Source organism: Syngnathoides biaculeatus, chromosome 12, assembly GCF_019802595.1.
Source record: "Syngnathoides biaculeatus isolate LvHL_M chromosome 12, ASM1980259v1, whole genome shotgun sequence".
Classification (NCBI taxonomy): Eukaryota; Metazoa; Chordata; class Actinopteri; order Syngnathiformes; family Syngnathidae; genus Syngnathoides; species Syngnathoides biaculeatus.
In genome coordinates, this window is record NC_084651.1 from 21,515,406 (window position 1) to 21,536,388 (window position 20,983).

Genomic DNA, 20,983 nt, shown 5'->3' on the forward strand with positions numbered 1-20,983 from the left:
CCTCCCTCCCTCCCTCCCTCTTTCCCTGGCTGCGTCTCGGTCCGCCCGCAGCAGTCTCCTTCCCCGGCGAGCTTTCACTTCAGAGATGGCTGTGAAAGTGTGCAGATCAGTCCTCCTGCTGTCCCGTGGCGGGGGAGCGGCGGTAGGCAGCCTCTCCACACTCGTCGCTCCTTCTCCGCAGCACCAGCAACACATAAGACCGGTAAGTCCCAGGACTTGTCCGGGAGAGAGCGAGTGGGAGTGGGCGAGAAAGAGAGAGAGAGAGAGGGAGAGGGGGACGCGGGGGAACTGGCTGGCCGGCGCGAGGCGCAACCTGGGGGACGGTTGGGCTCGCTACGGAAGTAGAGCTAACTAGCCTCAAGGGTTCCCGCACTGTTCTTATCTTGTCATTGGGTGAACGTTGAGGCTCGTTATGAGCCAGGAAATGCTTCTCGATCTGGTGCGTCCTCAAGTCCACTGGTCAGCCATTCCACGCAGAGTGGGACGTAGATCTCTGGCGAGGAGGCAATGCAGTTGTTTGGGAGCGCTTGCTTGATTAAGGCGATCATCTGGCGCTGCCCCGGCTCCTCACTACTAAACTAGCCCACGTTTCTCCTTTTATGTGTCAGCATATCCTTCAACTTTGTAGGCTGATTTAAATCGTGTGGTGGTGTTTGTTTACACGTGTCATTGCTTTCAAGGTGTTGGGAGAGCCTGCTCCCAATATTGAGCTTGTATTCTAACGCCTAATTTGGGGGGGGGGGGGGCGTCAACCTATCTCCTTGCTTTTTATGCTGTGAAACTGCAGCGTGTCAGTGTAGTTTCTGCTGCAGTACCATCAACGTCTGCACACATCCACAAATGCCTCAGTTCTACTTGTGTGCCTTGCATGTATATAAACATAAACAGACATCAAACATGATACTTCACAGTAACATTCACTCGTGGATGATGTCAGACACAGCCTCCCTGCTGGGCTGGCTCTCCCCTCCCTGCGGGTGTTTCCCCATTCATCAGGGAGATAGATCCATGTGTTTACCTGCAGGACTGCAGATTTTTTTTTTCCAAGTTGTTGGGCTACAATGCAGTAAGTAGTTGCTCATCTTGTTCCTGCCTCTAATTCTAAAAGCTTTTACAACCGCAGTGACCCAATCAGAGAGCAGAAATGCTGCCCTGACGAAAGAATGAGGAAGTTCTAACAGGCTCCTGCTCTCTGCCTCTGTTTACTTACATCTGTCTTTACACGCAATCAATCCTGACCCCTCCCTAAAACTAACACTACACTACTATACTATACAATGAGACTTTGACTTGGCAGTTTGGTTTGTTCAGTGACAAACTCGTTATCAAATCATGTTTCGGCTTTTGAAATTTGTTAATATGCCATTGATCTTTTCCAGCCCGTCCACAAAAACTTTTTTTTTTACAGGAGTTCAGCACATTGTAAAATAACAGTAGAATAGAATGTAAAGAAATTAACTGGTATTATTAAGAATAGTTAAGACGATAATTATACACACACAAGTACAATTTTGTTTTAATCTGCATTTAAGTGGCGTGGTGCAATGAGTGACATCAGGAGCTTGGAGTCAGTCAGGTTGGCGGATGTTAGTTGTGCCGCTTGTGAGTTTTTTTCTAGGCCAAAGATAATCCATCTGTTTTATTTTCATAATAAATGTAATTACTTTTTAAGTCGCTCAGAAAATAGATGGATGGATAATTATTTTTTGCTTTCTCATTATGATAAATATAAATACCGTATTTTCCACAGTATAAGGTGCGCTGTATTTTAAGGGGCACCTTCAATGATCATCAAATTTGGAAATCTTCTTAATTTGATAATGGATGATTCGTTGCACCTCAAGAGATTTAATTTGTGATTTTTTTTTTTTTTTTTTTTGGTCCCGTTCAATAAATGCCTAAAATTGTATTGCAACTTCTCTCCACTTCACTCATGTAGTCATGTTTCTGATGTTTGATTGTAATTAAAATACAAATTCCAAAATCCACCCACCAACAGCTCATGACTTCAAAAACTCTTAATTTGTGGCACAAGCTACGTACTTTTGTACACTTAGTGCAGGATCTGACCAAGCACACTGGTGTGGTAAGTGAGTGCAATTCAAAAGTTTCAAACATTTTCAAGGTTTTATTATATTTATATACAATAACTTTCTACTATATTGAGCATTTTAAGACATGCAGAAAAGTACAAACTCATCATAAATACAAAGCAGCTGCTCAACCCCAGAGGCTCACATTTAACCTCCACCAGATTACTATTTAGTCCTATGTCGCCTAAAATGCAGCTCCCCTCATGTGTGTCTTGGGAGTTGAATCATTGCGGGTAAATCGTCCATGTAAAAACCACATGCAATTAATCAATAGTTGAAAATGTAATAATGTGATCCTTATATGGACTCAACATTGCAACATACTGCACCTATATTAGACAGATTGATTGTCAAGATAAAGCTAATATTTTATTCCAGGTTGCTCATTAGATGGCTCTTATAATATTTTTCTATCAAAGCGCTTGTGTTCATTAAAGCTCTGCACATGGGAGTTGTAGTGAACAGGGCCATCAGGTCAAGCCCCTCCCGCTGTGTAATCCAATAAATGTAGGAGTAAACTCATTTACCCATGCTGCCTTCACTGACTTAGTGCTGAAGTTATCCAGATTAGTGTGATAAGAGAATGGCTGTCTGGGAGACGGTGATTCGTTTAAGTGACTGACAAAGCTGTCTTCAGAACTGTTGCTTTACTGTGAGCTAATCTACTGATCTAGTATCGAAGGTATGAGTTCATATTTACTTTTTACTTTTACCTGAGTTACATTATTGTCAAGTATTTGAGTACAATATTAAGCTTCACTCCACTTCTGGAGCGGACATCCTCAATAGACTGTTTTCGACTGACGTCACACACCTTCCGACTGAGAACGGGGGCGCGATTTTGGTTTGGTGAATTCAAGTAAACAAACAGTAACCAAGCAGGAATCATTTCAGAAAAGCGTATGAATGGGGCACACTGCTATGTCATCAGTTGCTCAAACGAAAGTGGGCATTGTAAAGCGTCTTTCTTTCGACTGCCAGCTGTGATCATGAACCAGTGCGAGAAAATGGAGCAGTTATCAACCAAACGGCGTCAACTGTGGCTGTCTCGTATCAGCAGAGCCAATCCAGCAGCCAAATCATTCGATTACGTCCGAATTTGCTCGGAGTATTTTGTTCTTGGTAAGTATGGGATACCTTTTAGAATTTCACACCTACTTAGCAATAACTAAGTTCTGTGAAGGAGAAGTATTCTTTAGGGCCACGGGCCTACATAATACTCGTGTGTGAATGCAATGCATGTCTCCAAAATCTGTATTTTCTGTTTTATTATAATAAGTTTGCAAAAAAAAAAATAGTTACCGCACCGCCAGCTGTTTTGCGAGTTGAGTTAAAAATGTAGCTGTAGAAGTGGAGAAAAAGGTGCGGGCTCCACTTGGGACTCGTCCCGGTCGAACCTCTCTCTCTCTCCCTCTTGGTAACAAAAATGAAAATAATAATCTACACCTCTTTCGTTGGTAAAATCAACATAATTTAACACAATGCTGACTGTAATCACACGGTACATATTTAAATTGCATTGTGTGGTTTGCTAACCCGAGCAGTGTGGAGACACAGGTTGCTTAAAATGGATACTGCCGCATCACGAACCCAGCCATTGATGAACTGGTTGTAGACCTCCAGAACTTTGTAATGCTTTAGTTGGTCGTCCGTGGTATAAGCACTTGTTGAGAAGAGGGGATAGTGGACGATGTATGGATAAGTTACCATTACCCACAATTGTGTGGTCCATTTGTGCTTTTCCAAGGCACATGGGTCGATATTGTCGATCAAAGCACACTTCATGTCGTAACGGTTTCTTGAAACATGTAATGAGCCCCGATAACTTTCCAAAGTCTTTTTAGCCATCATGCATCATTTTTAACAGTCGTACAAACATTTTTGCAACTATGTTCTGTATGCAAAAGCAATAGAGTGAACGGTGTGTCAGTAGAGTGAACCCATCCAACGTGGCCAGGTGCGGCCCGGAGGTAGTCACGTGGTCGTAAACAGTCCATTGTTACTCATACCACCATTTTTTGCTCATCAGATCAGGTCACTGTCGTATTTGTTGCTTTTGTATTTTCACATTGAGGTGCTGTGGGTCGAGGCCCTAGTTGTGGTCACAGTCGAACAGTGAAACACAGCGACAAGAGTTGATCTGCTAACAGATCTTGAACTGATTAGGAAACATGTCTACAATTATCTAAATAATTTAAGAATATTAAAGTTAAATATATTAGTGAGCGTGAAGGTAGGAATTATGTCACAACACACAATGAACTTATTTCAAATCCAGCAATTGTACTTGATATTTTCCTCGATACTGCATTTGTGATAAGCCTTTGAAGTTGGTTATAGTGAAAAATGAAGTGAAACAAACAATGATTGTAGTATTGTCTCTTCTTTTCCAGAATGAGAGTGTTTAACAGAGGAGGATGCTTGTTATGTGGCACAGCTTGAAGCAGGCATCAGGTGCAGGTGGCGAGGGGGGTGGCTCAAATTGGAGGCCAAAACAAAAAAAGCAAAGAAATGAGACAAATTTAATTTTGATCCTAAATTTGTACACCAATATGTACTTGAGTGATGTAAATAACTATTTTTCTGCATGAAGAAAATTGATTTTGCCTTATTGGTAGTCTTCAGTCTCCCATTGCTTAATTTAGGTAAAAATTTTTTTATAAACTGTCAAGCCCCCAGAAGCCCTATCGAGCTTGTGCACGTGACGACACCATTTTAACGGTGCCATATTGCTGGTCAAAAACAGCTGCTCGACAGTGTGGGGGGCATTGAACCAGAGGAGAATATTCGCAATGCGCTAGACTTGTGCTGTTGTTTGTTACAACAGACGAGACAAATATTCAAAGAGGACATTCTATAGAATACCAGCTGAAAAGACGAGAAAAGATCGATGGATTTCGGCAATTAAATGTGATTGACGGTGCCCAACCAAATACACACGACTGTGTAGTGATCATTTCAGGTAGGAATTATTGTTCTCAATCTCAGATTCCCAAGAAGTATTTATAATAATGTTTTTGTCATCTTTTCCATACCTTTAATATTTGCATATCTGATAAGCCACAGTCCCAAACAACCATCTTAGCAATGCTATATTTTCCTTTTTGCTGAAACATTAATTAATGGGTTAGTTCCACACACATTGCCTTTTAGTTCACAGGACTGATATTGATACTGGTCATAAAGAACCCTGAGTCGAATATTAGTCTATCCTCGGGATGCTAAGAAAATAGATCATAATTCATCATTTGTAAACCCTTTATTTCATCAGTTATTTGTCTTCTCTACCGCTTAAACTCATTCGTGTTGTGGGTGTGCTGGAGCCTTTCCTAGCCATCTCTTGACAAGAGGGTTGGGTACACCCTGAACTGGTTGCCGGCTACAGGGCACATTAAAAAAAACCTTTCCCACTCTCATTCACACCTATAGCCAATATTAGCTACTGGCGAGTTTGTTTAGCGAGGCTACAATTAATGATGTTTTGAAAGTTCTAGCCTTACATTTTACAGTTCATCTTATTCCTGGTTGTTTTATTTTTGGGTCTTCTTTATCCATCTCTTATTTGGATATAGAATTGTATTCTCACTGTGAAGTGCGAGAGAGTGAGCGTAACTTCGAGTGATGCCAGATTGATCTGAGTCTTCCTGCAGAGTTGAATACATTTGCTCGGGGTTATGAACAATTTGATGTGTTTAATGATATGACTGTCTGTATACAAAACTCCATCATGCAGTTGATAGATTTTCCACATATCCGTGTCACCTTATGCTGCTGGCCCATCTGTAGAATCTTGATCAAGTTTACCAAGACTACCTGAAAGCTGGAGAATGAAGAATATGAAATATTCCCATCACTGTTTTGTACAAGGTTTTGTCAAAATAAGGACTGATATTTTATTATAGTTGGTATCTCCACATTTGTGGAAAGGTACTGTATTGATGGGTTGCTTTCTCATAGGGGTGCCAAGCCAGAAACAGGACGTGGGGAGGAGACAGTTATTGTTGTGTCTCCAGCCGGATATGTCCGTTCACTCTCCAGCTGACATCCTTGTTTCCCAGTGCAAAGCATTTAATTTAATTGACACATTTCTTGAGGATACTTTAGAGCAATAAAATGTTGCATTTGACAAACACAATGAGCCCTTTGTGTATGTATTGTTAATCATAGGAGCAGAAAAGGCCATGTTCTCACACCTTCCCTTCTTTTAATTATTTTTTAATTCATATGCATGCATGGGAGATGTAAGTATGGGGGTTATGCTAATCATACAGGATTTATTCATTTGATTTGAATCCCCGACTGGTGTAAATTATTAGATTATGTTTTGACAATTTTTTTTTACGGACACAATTAATAAGGACGCAATCTTGTCTTTGTGGATGTTTATTCCAAAAAGAGAGAAAAATCCTTGCAAAGAGAGGAAAAGGTACAAGTCGTTACGAGTTGTCACCCCTTACTGTAGCGCAAGCAAAGAAATACCTTCGTTCTACCTGAAAGACAAAGAAGAAAAGGAAAGCAAAACACTTATCTTTGTCCAGTTGCATTCATCTTATTATTATCCAGAAACACCTAGTAGTCCCAACATGACTGGGAACAACTAGAACCCACAGCATGGCCGGAAAAAAGATGGTCATCATAATAAAGCGTGTGAAGGTTGTATAAAATTAGCATAAATAATAATTGTTAGATATTAAAAAATAATTGTTTGAATTCAATTAGCACCACAGTGAATGGCAGGTTCATGGTGAATCACCCTTCATGTGATTCTGTGCTGCCAAAGCCCAGGGACAGGATGCATTAGGGAGGAAAAGGTGGCAGAGATTACCGGACACTCTATGACGCACAATGGAGCTTGTTTAACACTGTATGCTGCGTGTTCAACATTCATTATTACTTTTTTCAAATCTAATTTAGCTTTCTCTCATTGACACGACACATTTTTCAGAAACCAAACCAAGTGACAGACATTCACCCTCAAATTTTCTAATTCTCTTAAACTTAGTATTACGTAAAGAAATGGGACTCAGTGATTCACTCTTATGAGAAAGATGTTTATCTCTGCCTTTGCTGGATGCGATGATTGAATTGAATTGTTGAAGCTTGAAAAAGACCATTTAAGACTTTTAACACGGGTTCTATAGCAATGTAAATAGTTGAAATATCTATCTAGCTCAAGGCATTCGTATAGTATAAGAGTCAGTCTGCTCTTACATGTATATATGTGTTTAGTCTTCTAATGTATTGGATGTTTCACTAGTGTCAGTCAGGTATTTTCATGCACACACGAAATGTACTTTTCTCCAAGGTCTCAGTTAACATGTACAATGTGTAGTTCAATCTTATATATTTGTGTCTGCCTCTTGAGTTGGTAGGTTGTTATATCAGGGTGTTTTCCCCACACCCATCAAACAACCTGAAAATAGGAAGTTTCAAGTGCCTAGTAACAGACTGGTGAAAAGAAATACTGTAATCGCTACCACACTGTCTGGTTCTTGTGGTTATGTATGCTATTAACAATTCGCCAGTCCCCAACCCTCCATTCCTTATTTATTTATGTATTTTATTTATTTCTCATTTTTCTAAATTTAAGAGGGTCCTCACAGAATTGCTGGATGTGTGGCAGGATAGAATACTAGTTGAGAGAGGGAATTTGATACAAAAAGGGATTTGCTCAAAAATGTATCCACCTTTCATATGTTGTCTAGGTCAGGGGTCCTTTTCGACTGAGAGAGCCATAAAGGTCAAATATTTTAAAATGCAATTTCAAAAGAGCCAAACAGTGTTTTAAAAACTAAGTACAGGTGTATATTTGCACATGTATGTAAGACCAACACTTTTAGAGTACAATAAGTCTCAATTCTTTTAAATAACATTGTTACGTTGTTGCTAACCAATGATGACAAAGTACTTCTTACCATTAAAGCGACTTCTGGTGCTGCACAATTTTGCTGATTTATAGTATGTTTCATACCTCGTTAGATTAAGCTTCATCCAGGCATTGAGATTTCCAACCATTAATCGTGAAATTTGATTTGCCATCATGCTGTTACGATGGTGAACAGTTCTTGCTGACAAAGGCATGTCTTTTATTCGTTTGATTATCTTGTCTTCATGAGAAGTTGGCAAAATGTTTATTGGCAACATTCAAATATGAATGCTTTGGCACACTCCCCATCCGTGAATTTAGACACACAGCAGAACCTTGCCTCTCCACATAGGCTGTCTTCTCTTGTTGTTGAAAACTTCAGTACTCCTCATATTTTTTTCTTTTAGCGACCTTTGTCCAAAGCGTTTCCATAATTAGTTGTTCCGACACGATTGGCATTCGACCCTTCTGCGCCTGTGGACATCCACTGCCACACTAAACTACGGCAAACCCACTAGGACAAACTGTCTCTGCGTCATTTGTGTTGCCTGCCACATCAAACTACGGCAAACCCACTAGGACAAACCTTCTCTGCGTCATTTGCGTTACCTGCTTGACAAAAATCACATATACAGTATGTCATTATGAGGGCTCCGCAAGCCATATGGAACCACCAAAAGAGTCAGGTATGGCTCGCGACCCAAAGGTTCCCGACCCCTGGTCCAGGTCTTCCATTCATATAGTTTGTAGGCTTTACATGATCAGGATTTTTGGGGCCCATCACCGATTTACTGAGTTTAAAAAACAAAACAAAACTGCACAGTAAAAAAAGCGGCACGGTGGATGACTTGTTAGGACATCTGCCTCACAGCTCTGAGGACTGGGATTGAAATCCCGCCCCCGCCTGTGTGAAGTTCGCATGTTCTCCCCGTGCCTGTGTGGGTTTTCTCCGGCCACTTTGGTTTCCTCCCACATTCCACAAAAGTGTGCGTTGTAGGTAAATTGAAGACTCTAAATTGCCCATAGGTGTGAATATGTGTGTGACTGGTTGTTTATGTCCATGTGCTCAGCCTTTTGTTGGCGACCTTTCCAAGGTGTACCCTGCTCACTGCCGAAGATAGCTCGGATAGGCTCCAGCATGTCTGCGAGCCTAGTGAGGGTAAGTGGACCGGAAGTTGAATGAATTAATGAATATCTTTCATATATTCAGAAATGTGTTTGTGTGTGTGTGTGTGAGAGAGAGAGAGAGAGAGAGAGAGAGAGAGAGAGACATAGTAACAGACAGAACAAATACATGGTACTAATGCTACTAAATGGCAGGAAGTACATACAGTAATTGATGTATCCACTTTTTGTGACATTTTGTTTGTTGGTATGCCATGAGATTTTTCCAACTGTAAATTATTTGCCTTCACTCTATAATGGTTGGAAAGCACTCAGGTCAAACCAACATTACAACATGACACAAATAATGGGTGCTAATTTAATGTAATTTAATTACTTAATTGTAATTACTGTAGTTCACATACACTGAAACTTTAGAGCATGATTCGACAGAACAGTGGTAGAACCGTTAGTGCCTGCACTAGCTTGCTAGGCCACATTATGTTTTATTACCTGCTTGTAAGCTGTATTGTATTAAAAGTACGTGAACATAACATACCTCAACCGAGCTTTAAATGAAAATACTCTCCTCTCCTGAACTGTGGTGTCCATCAAGACATTCTTTTCCCTTATTGTCCTTATAATATAGTGATAACGCTACTGACGAAATTAATTTGTTCGGGAAGTTGTTTCGGAACACAAATTTTGTCATGATCCTGCCGCTCCAACCCGAGCTGTGCGGGTGCCCGTGCGGTCGCGCTAATTGACCCCTCCGTACAGGGCACTTAACCAAGCCTCCTGAAGTTACGTCACCCCACGTGTGCTAACCTCAGAAAAACAATTAGCAAAAATGGCAGCGCAGGAAGAAAAGACTACAGCGAAACTGTCCGATTTAGCAGCTGATTTCTCACTCGCATTCTTAGCTAACAGTGAAATATCGTTGAAAAGCAGACATCAGGGCTTCAAGTATTTCAGCAAGCGGTATTTCAATGGTATTTACATGCATATCGACGGAGAAACCATTGATATTAGCGCGAGATCTTTCCAGAGTCAGAGGAAGACCGAGAAGCCACATAATATAATATATTATAACCCAAAGACGAATTCGTCATTGACTGTTTCCTATTTTCGTGTTACCGATTACACTTGTGTGCAGAATCTGTATGTGTATCTGTATAGCAGTTTGTGAACCGCCGTTTGAAGGAAAAGAAGGTGAGGCTTGATTTACGAGTTGTTTCTCTCGTTTTCTTTGTGTAACGTCACGCTCTACCCTCAATAATTATTCATGAATTAGTGCTGAACCTATGTAAGTCCTGACCGAGTACGACAATCACTACTTTAGTGTCCTCAAACATCCTTCCTTCAGTCTTGGTGTCTCGGTGCACGTCGAAGGCTTTTAGGACTGCTAGTCCGGTTTAGGTTAGCTCACCGCCAACAAAGAGACACTTTGCGATGATCTGACTGCACAAACATATCGCTCAACACAGATCAAGTGTGTCAATCATTCACACTTAGCTATGTTATGCAAGCGAAGAACTGTTAATTCATTTATATGAGACATGTATTGAAAATCAAATATAGGGCTTACCTTCATGCAAACATATCTGTTCCGGTTGATGGATTCAGTTGATCATGCGGTCTTCCACAAAGTTTGATCCATCGAAGACATTTTTCGTACTCGGTCTTCTGTTCCGGTTGATTTTAGATGGATTCAGTTGATCATGCGGTCTTCCACAAAGTTTGATCCATCGAAGATATTTTTCGTCCTGGATCTTCGGTTTTGGAAAGGGTACGAATTGAACTCCACCAACTAGCCTTTCAGGATACCTGTTGTCACTATTATAAAGTCCGTGACTACACCTCTTAACCATATCTATTGTTAAAGAACCCAAATATGCGATAAAACACTAACAAAAGCTATACTGGACCATGTCTGAGGGAACGGCGGGTCCAAAAAGGGGCGTGCTTTATGCAGATCTCTGGCCTCTTGATTGGTCAGCGACGCGGATGACGCAATTTCTATGGAGGGGTCAATTGGTCGCCACACACCTGTCCCTTGTTTCGGCTGATTATCCCCTGTGTATATATAGGACCCGGTGACGACTGGTTCCCCGCCAGATCGTTGAGGTTCATGTCCCGTTCCAGCACTGTCGTATCCCTGATCGACAACCAGTGTGTACCGACCTTTGCCTGTTCTCCGAAGAACCCCGTAAGCCTGACTCCTTTGATGCTCTTGCCTGCTTTGATCGATCTCCCGTGTACCGACTCCTGCCTGCCCGCTGACCTGCTCTCTACGCCCGACGTCCCAACTACCGCTGCTGTACCTGACTGCCTGCCCGATCCCCGACCATTTAATAATAAACGTTTTTTCCCTGAACTACCTTGCATCTCCCGAGTCCTGCATTTGGGTCCTACAAGCAAATTGAAGGGCACGTGTTTTTATTCTTAGTGTTCTCCACTGTGTTCCTCCATTCAATATGGTGCATGTGCACCCTTTCTCATGCTCAGCAGCGTTTTCCCCGTAGGTAAATACTTCTGGACTGGATTTGTTCATTGATCAGCACTTACACAAATGAAAAAAGTATTCTCTCTCTTCCTGCTGGGTCATCTGTATGCAGAGTGCAATATTATTCATTGTCCAACTCATCAGACAGAGGCTGCAGTGACTGCATGGCTTCCTGGCCCTAAAATCTACTCTTCATAGTGCAGAGGCTGGAACAGTAATAGATGAGACTATTGTGATTGGATGGTGTCTCGTTTACATACTTCAAGGGATTGCCTTGAGGTGGTAAATGAATGGTACAACTCAGCTGTTGCCAGGGACTAATTAGTAGCCCCATGTTTCGAGGTGGCTCTGTGTGTCTACTCAAGTCTGTAAAGGCCATTAAACCCGGCCAATGTGTGTAATGTGGTGATGGATGGAAGCACCGCTTGGTTACCCCACATCTTGAGGATAGTGGACTGGTGCTGTGCTCACTGCCAGGAGGTTAAGAAAGGCTTCTGCTCAGAGATAAAGGTCATCACCTTCACTCACTTTCAACTTAGTAAATTTGAGATGAAGTTCATTACTGTCACGTTAGTACACACATTTCTAGAATGTGATGCTTTGTTGTCAATTCTTCTTTGAATGTGATGCTCTGCTGTCACGTCATCTTTCTATTTTATACCCTTGAAATTGAAACAGCTAAAATCGTTGTGAAATCACTTCTGATTGAAATCCTTTCTATTTGTTAGTGGTGTCATCTCAGATGAACGCACATATATGTTTGGCACAATTTTTACGCCGGATGCCCTTCCTGACGCAACCAGGGAGTGGAGGCGGCAGTGGGATACGAACCCACAACCCCTGGTTTACCAAACCCGTGCTCTAACCACTGCGCTACGGGGCCTCCTGAACAAAGACAGCAAGTAAACAAATCTAATTTATAAATGGCAGATGTTCAACTACAACATTTGTGTTCTTGTTGCCAAAATCCTTACTTTGTTTGATTCCCACACAGATCAGATTTATAGAACTCTGCCCTCCAAAAACATGAAGACTCTCTAATTTATGCAAGTAATTATGGATAGAGAGGGTAGGCTTGACCTCTCCTTCACCAGGTATTGATTGTTTGTACCCTTGCTTATCCAAGTTCACTGCTACAAATTAATGCGGACAGCGAAGTAGAACTGACGCAGGCCTCATCGTGTACTAACACTGAATTTGGAGAACCAAAATTGTTGATTCACTAACACTGAATTAGCTGAAACCTAAATTGTTGATCTTGGTCTTGTGTGATTGTGGGATGGGTACTAACTCAGCATTGTTGAGTAATTGTGTATTGAATCAGTTGAGGGAAAATGTACTACTTGACAGTCTCAAATATGTGAAGTTGAGCTACATCAACAGATCTGATATCATCAGATCTTATATAACATAACCACTGTAGTGTGCAGAATGCATGTCAGTTTTATATGGACTGTGTGCATTTGTATGTGTGTGTGTGTGTTTGTGTATGTTTGTCATGGTACTTGTGACGTGGTCCAAAAATGGTATCTATTACTTAATTTTTATTATTAGTTATGTATATTTTAACAGCTTAACCCTAGAGAACCCATGGGGTCACATATTTAAAAGAGGATTTGGATGTCTTGGGTTCTCTAGGGTTAAACTGGAGGTATGATATACGGAGCATTTCCATTGTTTTAGACTAGTTCTTCAGTGGTTAGTGATTGATTGTCCATTTTATTTCGTCTCACTTTTTTTTTCACCAACTTGCTGTGGAAGTATGCCCACCATTTTTCTCATATGCTCCAATAAAACATCTAAGCTGTACAATATTACAATGCATTATCTCAAATTTAGATACAGTGTACTCAAATGAAGTGAATGAAACAGTTATCATATTATTGTGCAATGAGCCTTCTCATATCATACTAGATTGCCTAAAGCTTTTCAGTGAACCTTTTCCACTCCCTTTTCCCTTTTCTCCATTCTCTACATTGCACTACATTACTGAATTGAAAACAATGTGATGCGCGTCGAAAATGACAGATAATTAATACTTACAACTTTACCAAAAAGAGAGACAATCATATCAGTGCAGGGCAGAAAGAGAAGACACATCAACGATTGATTAGCAGCAGCAGCAGAAAAGCTCATCTTGCCAACAGTGAGGCACTTATTAATTGGTTGATGGTATATATGAAAGATTCCCATTAATGACAGAGGATTCCCCCGCCCTCAAGCTCACCTCTTTCGCTCAAAAGAAAATGGGCTGTTAAGTACTACAGTGACATGAATACTGCCTACAACCTGGAAAATCAGTTTTTCATGGTGTAACTGGGCACCACATGAAACTTTAATGTTGCAGCTTTTTCTGCTTTCAGACATACCCAATTGGACAACAAACCAGAAAATAGATTCAGGATCTGTTACACCAAGAGGGGAATCTCTCTGATTGCTGACTTATGCAACATGCTATAAAAATGTCATAAAAGTCCCATAGAATTTTGGTGGTAAAATGATCCCATTGTTTATAAAATAAAACACTCTTGAAACAAAACTTAAAAGGTATGTAAGGTGTATATTTGTATGTATAAAACTGACTCCATGATTCACTATCGAATAGGGACCTGTGCCCACAAGGTTAATAGTGTTCATTTTCCACTACACAGTAGAGGTTTGGCTTAGTTTAGCTCCACTCTCCTTGGTCTGAGGCGGTCAGATTTCACTTGAAAATAGAACTACGGGGGAAAGGGGGGAAAAAAACACTGCTTTGACACATTGCTTCGGACAACATCCTTGCAGACAACAGCAATTGGGTAGAACACACATTTCTCATGTATTTAAAGGAACAAAATTAAATAGTGCAGCAAAGTAGAAACTGTGGAAAGTGTATGATAAACTATATAATTAAATAAAGTGATTTTGGGGACCACCCACTTGGCTTTCATTGCTGTGTTACCAACAACATCCATTATGTCTGTCTGATTTGAAGTTAAAGATATGCTCAGATTTCTCCTCCAATGTGCACAAGAGAGATCAAGGTTCTCTGCATGTTGTCTCCTGGACTTTCCCTGCTGAAACCTCGTGGCATTAAGTTGCCAAGTGAACGAGGGCTTTGTTGGGCCCAGTTAAAGAGGATGAATGTGACATCACTGTTGTGTTGAGGGCATCATGGTTAATGGGGGTGCATGTTTATTTCCTCTTGAGAAGATTCTTTGCTCCGAGTGACAAAGCAATGTACGTTGCGAAGCATGTTGCTGTTTGCTGGTCAGTTGTTCCCTTTTGTCTGGGTGCCTATTCACTCTGAGTAGTTGGCACGTTAGTTGCAGCCGTCACTTAGGAGCTTTATTACTACTCAACACTTGTGGCTGAAGCGATTAAATGAGCATGAAGATTAAATACATCTATTAAAGTGGAACTTAAGCAGATGTATGGTAGTCATCAAACCCTGATCAATGCAAATTAAGCAGGCAAGGTATAGAATACAGATAGACTAACCCCATGTTATCACACCAACTTTTAGAAATGTGATGTAAAGGCACTCTTTGGGCTCTTTATACATATTTGAAAAGGACTCTCAAGAGTCAATTATTGTAAATGAAATGAGGGTGGCATGATGGGGCCTCACAGGTTTCAATGACAGCTTAGGCCCTCCTGTGTGCATTTGGCCTGTGTTCCCCATTCTTGCATGGGTTTTCTCTTTGTTCTCCCACATTTTAAAACTATTATGATAGCTTCATTGAAAAGAAGAATTGGTGAATTTGAATGTGAGAGGTTGTTTGTCTGTTTATGACCTGCGATTGACGGGGTCTGGGTTAGATAATACGGGCTCTACATCACCCCACCTTCCTAAACAGGATAAACAGTATAAAGTTAATAGTTAATTCATTTAATTGGTAAGCAAAATACACATTTGAGTGCCTTATTTTGCTGCAGAAAAACAAAATATTACATATTACAAACACACATATTGTTTCAATTCTTCTTTGAAATGATCTCTTTGTATTTATGAGAGATTTTAGCCTTCATTAGAGAGGCAGAGATCAAGTATTAAGCCTTAACTGCAACAGATCAGTCTTTGAGCACATTCACGGTCAAATGAGGCCCAGGGAACTAGACTTGCATTGCCTGCCTTGTTTACACTGTAATTACACATGCTGGAGTATTGCCATGGAAGACAGACACAGGAGAGTCACATTGCATCTAGTTAATAAGGATGCACAATAAGGAAGTAAATATGTGCCACCAGAATTTGAATTTGAAATGAAAAGTGGTCCCATTTTCTATAGTTGTATTTCAGTGTAACTTTTCAATGTTAACAATTCAACTGGCTACAATTCGCTGAATAACCGAACACCCAGCCAATCGCAGTTTCCCTTTCTTAGACACGTGACGTCACATACGAAGAAAGCGTAACTGTATTGGCTGGCTGTCTGATTCTGACCTGAAGTAACCCTGCCTGGTGGCACAGACGGTGAATTTCACACAGCGAATTGTAGCCCGTTGAATTGTTAACATTGAAAAGTTACACTGAAATACAACTCTTGAAAACGAGATCACTTTACATTTCAAATTCAAATTCTGTTTTCTGTGGCATCTCAAATTCAAATCCTGGTGGCACATATTTACTTCCATACACACCTCTTTTCAGCAGACCTCCCATAACATGAAGTAAAAGCACTAAAGTTGTCGTGTCTTAGTGCCTGAATCCATTAGCAATTGCTCAGCCTCCATGTCGACTGAACTGTTGGTTTAAGGCAATCTGGGAATTGAGCTCCCTTTTAAATGACTCATATCAGCCTGTGGATCAATAACTGAAGCAACATAGACTCAGTATACTTCTTCTATAGAGAATTGCAGGGTGACGCGAGAAAAGAAGAAGGCACAGTGATGTACGGTAATACCTGTGGACTTGTTTCCTCTGGTCTTTGGAGCCTTAATCATATCAATCAGCCAATCTCAATGGTTAGCAGTATATCTGGGTTACAGAGGTTTTAACTCGGGGTGGGTACAGCAATTCATTTTGGCAGTGATTCGATTTGCATTACGATACATAGTTATCAGTGTAGTAATTCATTTTGTGTCTTGCAAAGGTATCTGGTAAAATTATTGATGGAAAATAATAAACAAACAATTAATATCAAATGGCGTTTTGGGTACTGTTGTAATATCCATCCATCCACTTTCTGAGCTGCTTATCCTCACAAGGGTCACGGCATCGATGGAGCCTATCCCAGCTTTCATTGACGAGGAGGCGGGGTACACTCTGAACTGGTTGACCACCAATTGCATGGCACATAGAGACAAACAGCAGTTACCCTCACAATCATACCTAAGGGAATTTAGAGTCTCCAATTATGTTTTGGGGATGTGGGAGGAAACCAGAGTGCCCCAGAGAAAGCCAATGCAGGCACAGGGAGAACATGCAAACTCCACATAGGTGGAGCCGGGATTTGAACCCCGGTCCTCAGAACTGTGAGGGCAATGCTCTAACCAGATGCGTCACTTGAAGACATTTTCTAATTTATCACAGAGATCAGATAAGCTCTTGTAAAAAAAAAAAAAAAAGTTCCCTGTTCAACTAAAAACCTAAAACCACATTGTATACTATTAATTAATGCATAGGGTGACACTGATATTGGCTTACGTGCCAAAACCTTACATATATTAGCATTCATGTTCTTGTCGAGGTGGGTCATTCTTCTGGACCAATGTCTCAGAAAGCCAGGAAAAATGCCAAACATATGTATATAAAAAGTAAGTTTCTAATGGCTTGTCCCATTATGGGTCGCCGCAGTGTGGCATCTCAGATTAATATTTTTTTCGTTTTATTTTTGTATTTGTTTGGGACAGTTTTTACGCCGGATGCCCTTCCTGACGCCACCCCTCTTGGGGAGTAGAGGCCCCAGTGATATACAAACTCACGACCCCTGGTTTACCAAACCAATGATTTGACCACTGAGCTATGGGGCCTCTCCAAACATACGTATATAGAGTACAGAATAGTATATAATTGATGCTCACTGAACAGTGCTCTACCCTGAGGTTTTGCACGATATGCTGCCTGCCACGTTTCAGATACATTGAAGCTGCTCTTTGTACCAACTTGTGATTGTTCTGCTCCTTTAAAGTCTTTGGTTAGAAAGCAAAGCTGTGAGGACAAAGACAAAACAGCACACGAGATTGCAGACATGTTTTCCCAGTTTCGCTACAGTGGTACTCATCCTTTGCCAGCTAACCAGTCATCCACTGGTCTATAAATAGGATGGAGGAGATGTTGGAGGAGACTTGCTACAGAATTACCATGGAGACAGTGTTTAGTTTTGGGTTTATGATCATGGCGCATTGAGGGCACAATTCTGGGTTACTTTTGGTGAAAAAGGAAGCTCCTAAAACTTTAGAGAATATTTTGAAAGTCCAGTATTGTGTTTGCAGAGGTCACTGCAGTTCTTAGGGGCAAGAAGAAATAAGCAGGGGGCAAGAAGAAATACTGCTGTGATTATGGGAAATTAAAAAAAAAAAAAATACAATCCTTGAAGTGCATCTGTTTAACTACTTGAAATACAGTTAATTTGTGTTTTTTACCTTCCTTCAATTATAAAGCATATCTCGGATTCATTTCAGTTGGTGCCTGGGTCCTCACAATGTGCAATATATGTATCAATTCCATTCATGGTTCCTAACTGGGGTAAGGTGATGACAGACTTGACCCAAGTGGTTGGTTTAGAATCCTAAATTACAATTGAGTTTTTTTTTCTTCTTTTTTTTTTTTTTAACAGGCCACATGCAACAACAATTTAAAATAACATTGTGTTCCATTGACGGTGTGGGGAGTCTATTTATGGACATGGAAAAACTCTGCTGATGTTATTTGTGGATTATCTAGGGCATTTATACTCTTAGAGAAAACAGAGTCTTTATATCCGTGAGCACTTTCTAATTACTCTATAGGAAGATTTGATCATTTAGTAACAACAGTTATCTTATTTGATAAGCAATCGGTTAACCGTTAGCAAAATGTCAATGCTTAATGTTTGAATATATCAGTGAATTACTCAAGATGCAGTTTCAACTCGTATGGCTTGAGCCCTTCCCAGCTTTGGTCCTAAGAGAGTCACCCAGGGACTGCAAACTTGATAGATAAGGCACAGGCAATGCAAGGATTAAACAAAAGGCCATGGACTTTTGGTGGGAGAATTCTAACACCATTCCATTGCTTTTTTGTTGTCAGCTGGAGGCTATATTTGTAATGTTGCATGCCAAGATTTCTGTGAATACTCTTGGTCCATTCTGCTTCAGAAAAATAAAGGTTCACTTGGAAATAAGATTTATGTCTGAATGTGCTATACGATTTTGAACTTACTGTTGTTGCCAAGGTAATTGTATAAATAATGAAAATGTCTTATGTTGTTTTGGGTCTTTGGATGGCAGTTGTCCATTTCATTATCTCCTGTCAATATTCTTATCTCCCTCAATAGACATGTCCACAGCAGACATGCCAAAATTAAGTGCTAATGGCCAGCCCACTGCGAATGGCTGTTCCCCTTCTTCCACTCAGATTCAGTCACAATTGTTTGTCCATTTTCTATTATTGCAAATAGTAAAACATATGCAGTGTAGGTGATGGACTAAATATCATCATATGGTTGTTGTGATCATATGTTCAGTGAATGTGAACGTGTGTAGATACTGTATGTCTTCTGAATTGAATCCAAGCCATCTAACATAGTATGTGAGCTCAGTAGAGAAAAGGCCATAACATGACATTGATGCATCTTTTGAGCACAGAATTATCGTCAAACATGTGGATACTCCTCAAAGACTTGGAGCTGATGGGCAACACATCTAATGATGAGAACTTTAACACTGAATTTACCATATATTTTGATTAGGGTGGGGCATTTGACAATTCATTTAATGGACTATTGGTCAAAATCTTAAAGAATTAAATATCTATTATTTTCAACGGGGTGTGAAAAAGAATCAATAGGGCCTCTGCCAGTAGGACTATTCCACGCTATTTGACCTCTATTGCTTCAAATGCAATTGATCAGAAATGTGTTCGACACAATTGACTGGATTCTTATCAATGAATCAATCATGAAGCATAATGCTAAATTCTGACAAGAAAAAATGATTAGAACTCCATCATATGTACTTAAGATAAATATCATTGAGGGGCTTATTGGATCGGTAGAATTAGAACCTTAGACTTACACACACTCCAGGCAGTGTTGAACGCTGATTTTATGCACCGCCTTCTACTTTAAATGACCTTGGCAATGCACCCTGTTGGTGTCAGTTGGTAGTTGATTTTGAGGATAAGGGCTTTGAATAAACACTTACTGTAGACATGCATAAAGCCAGAATTTTCTCCTCCACACCCCTATCTCATCTCTGTGATGCTCTTTACTCTCTTCGTCTCTTGTGTGCCTCCGCCTCACACCCACAGTTCTGCTCTCTACACAGCTGATCGTCAGCTTTATTCGAGTGGCCAAAGGTTTGTGTTTGTGCCTTTTGTATGAAATTAAACAGACTGCACAAACCCAATTCATTGCACATGCAAACCGATGCAGAAGTTTATCCACTAACTGTGTGCAATCAGGAGCCATCTTTAAATTGCTGAGCAATTTGGAGCGTTAAATGACTCGGACAAATTGCGCTGGTTGATTTTTAGCGCCTTTTTTATACAGCATATTAGAAAAGTAGGTGTAAACCAGCACGTAAACAGTGCCAGTATAAGGCAAGTAAAATGAGAGGCAGTGGTAAGATCCGAATAATGTGAATTATGTGAGGGGTAACTTGAAAAATAATACTTACATGCATATTCTGTCAGTTTTTTTCTCTTCCACTAACACTTCCTTCTCCATAAATCGCAAAACATCTTTCTAATGCTGTGCCCAGGTGGCGAAGGGTGGAGCAGCACATTGCTCACTCAATTGATGTCGTGTGAGAAAATACGGTTTATTTTCAATTATATTTGTATCATTCCTGTTTATTTTGAATTATATCTGTATCATTCCGGTATGATCTGAAAAAGTACAATATTATGGAGTATGTTTTTTCCTCATTTTAAATGTACAACAGCACATTTTTCTTATTTTCTTGCGGTGAAGGCTGGAGCGAATTATTGGCATTTTCATTCATTTCAATGAGAATAGATGATTTGAGATATGAGCGTGCTCATCGAACAAGCCAAACACATATCTCAAGGCATGAGAGTTTGAAGAATTAGTGTATCGCTTTTGCTGGGAGAGTGAAGTATTATGTTAGAAAGATTTCCTGCCTTGTTTCAAGTTAATCCACATAATAAGAGGGCCAGCATGACTGATGAGCTGTTTGTCTTCCAAAAGAGCAAGTGGCCTTTTTGCTGTCTAGGCTTTAAAGGTTTACAGCAAGTAGACTATAGTACTGAACAATGCTGTGTAAGTG

At 40.4% G+C, this 20,983-nt stretch overlaps 1 protein-coding gene across 2 annotated transcripts in view; it reads left to right on the forward strand.

The window, feature by feature from the left end:
- mcu (mitochondrial calcium uniporter) overlaps window positions 1–20,983 on the forward strand; it is a 64,079-nt gene continuing 43,096 nt past the window's right edge. Inside the window, exon 1 of one of the 2 annotated variants that reach the window (XM_061837571.1) lies at window positions 1–202. In XM_061837571.1, coding sequence (XP_061693555.1) covers window positions 86–202 — 117 coding nt within the window. In that variant the 5' untranslated portion in view covers window positions 1–85. Of the gene's footprint in view, window positions 203–9,059; window positions 9,119–20,983 lie in introns of those variants that run through there. The other variant, XM_061837570.1, reaches the window with a different exon arrangement.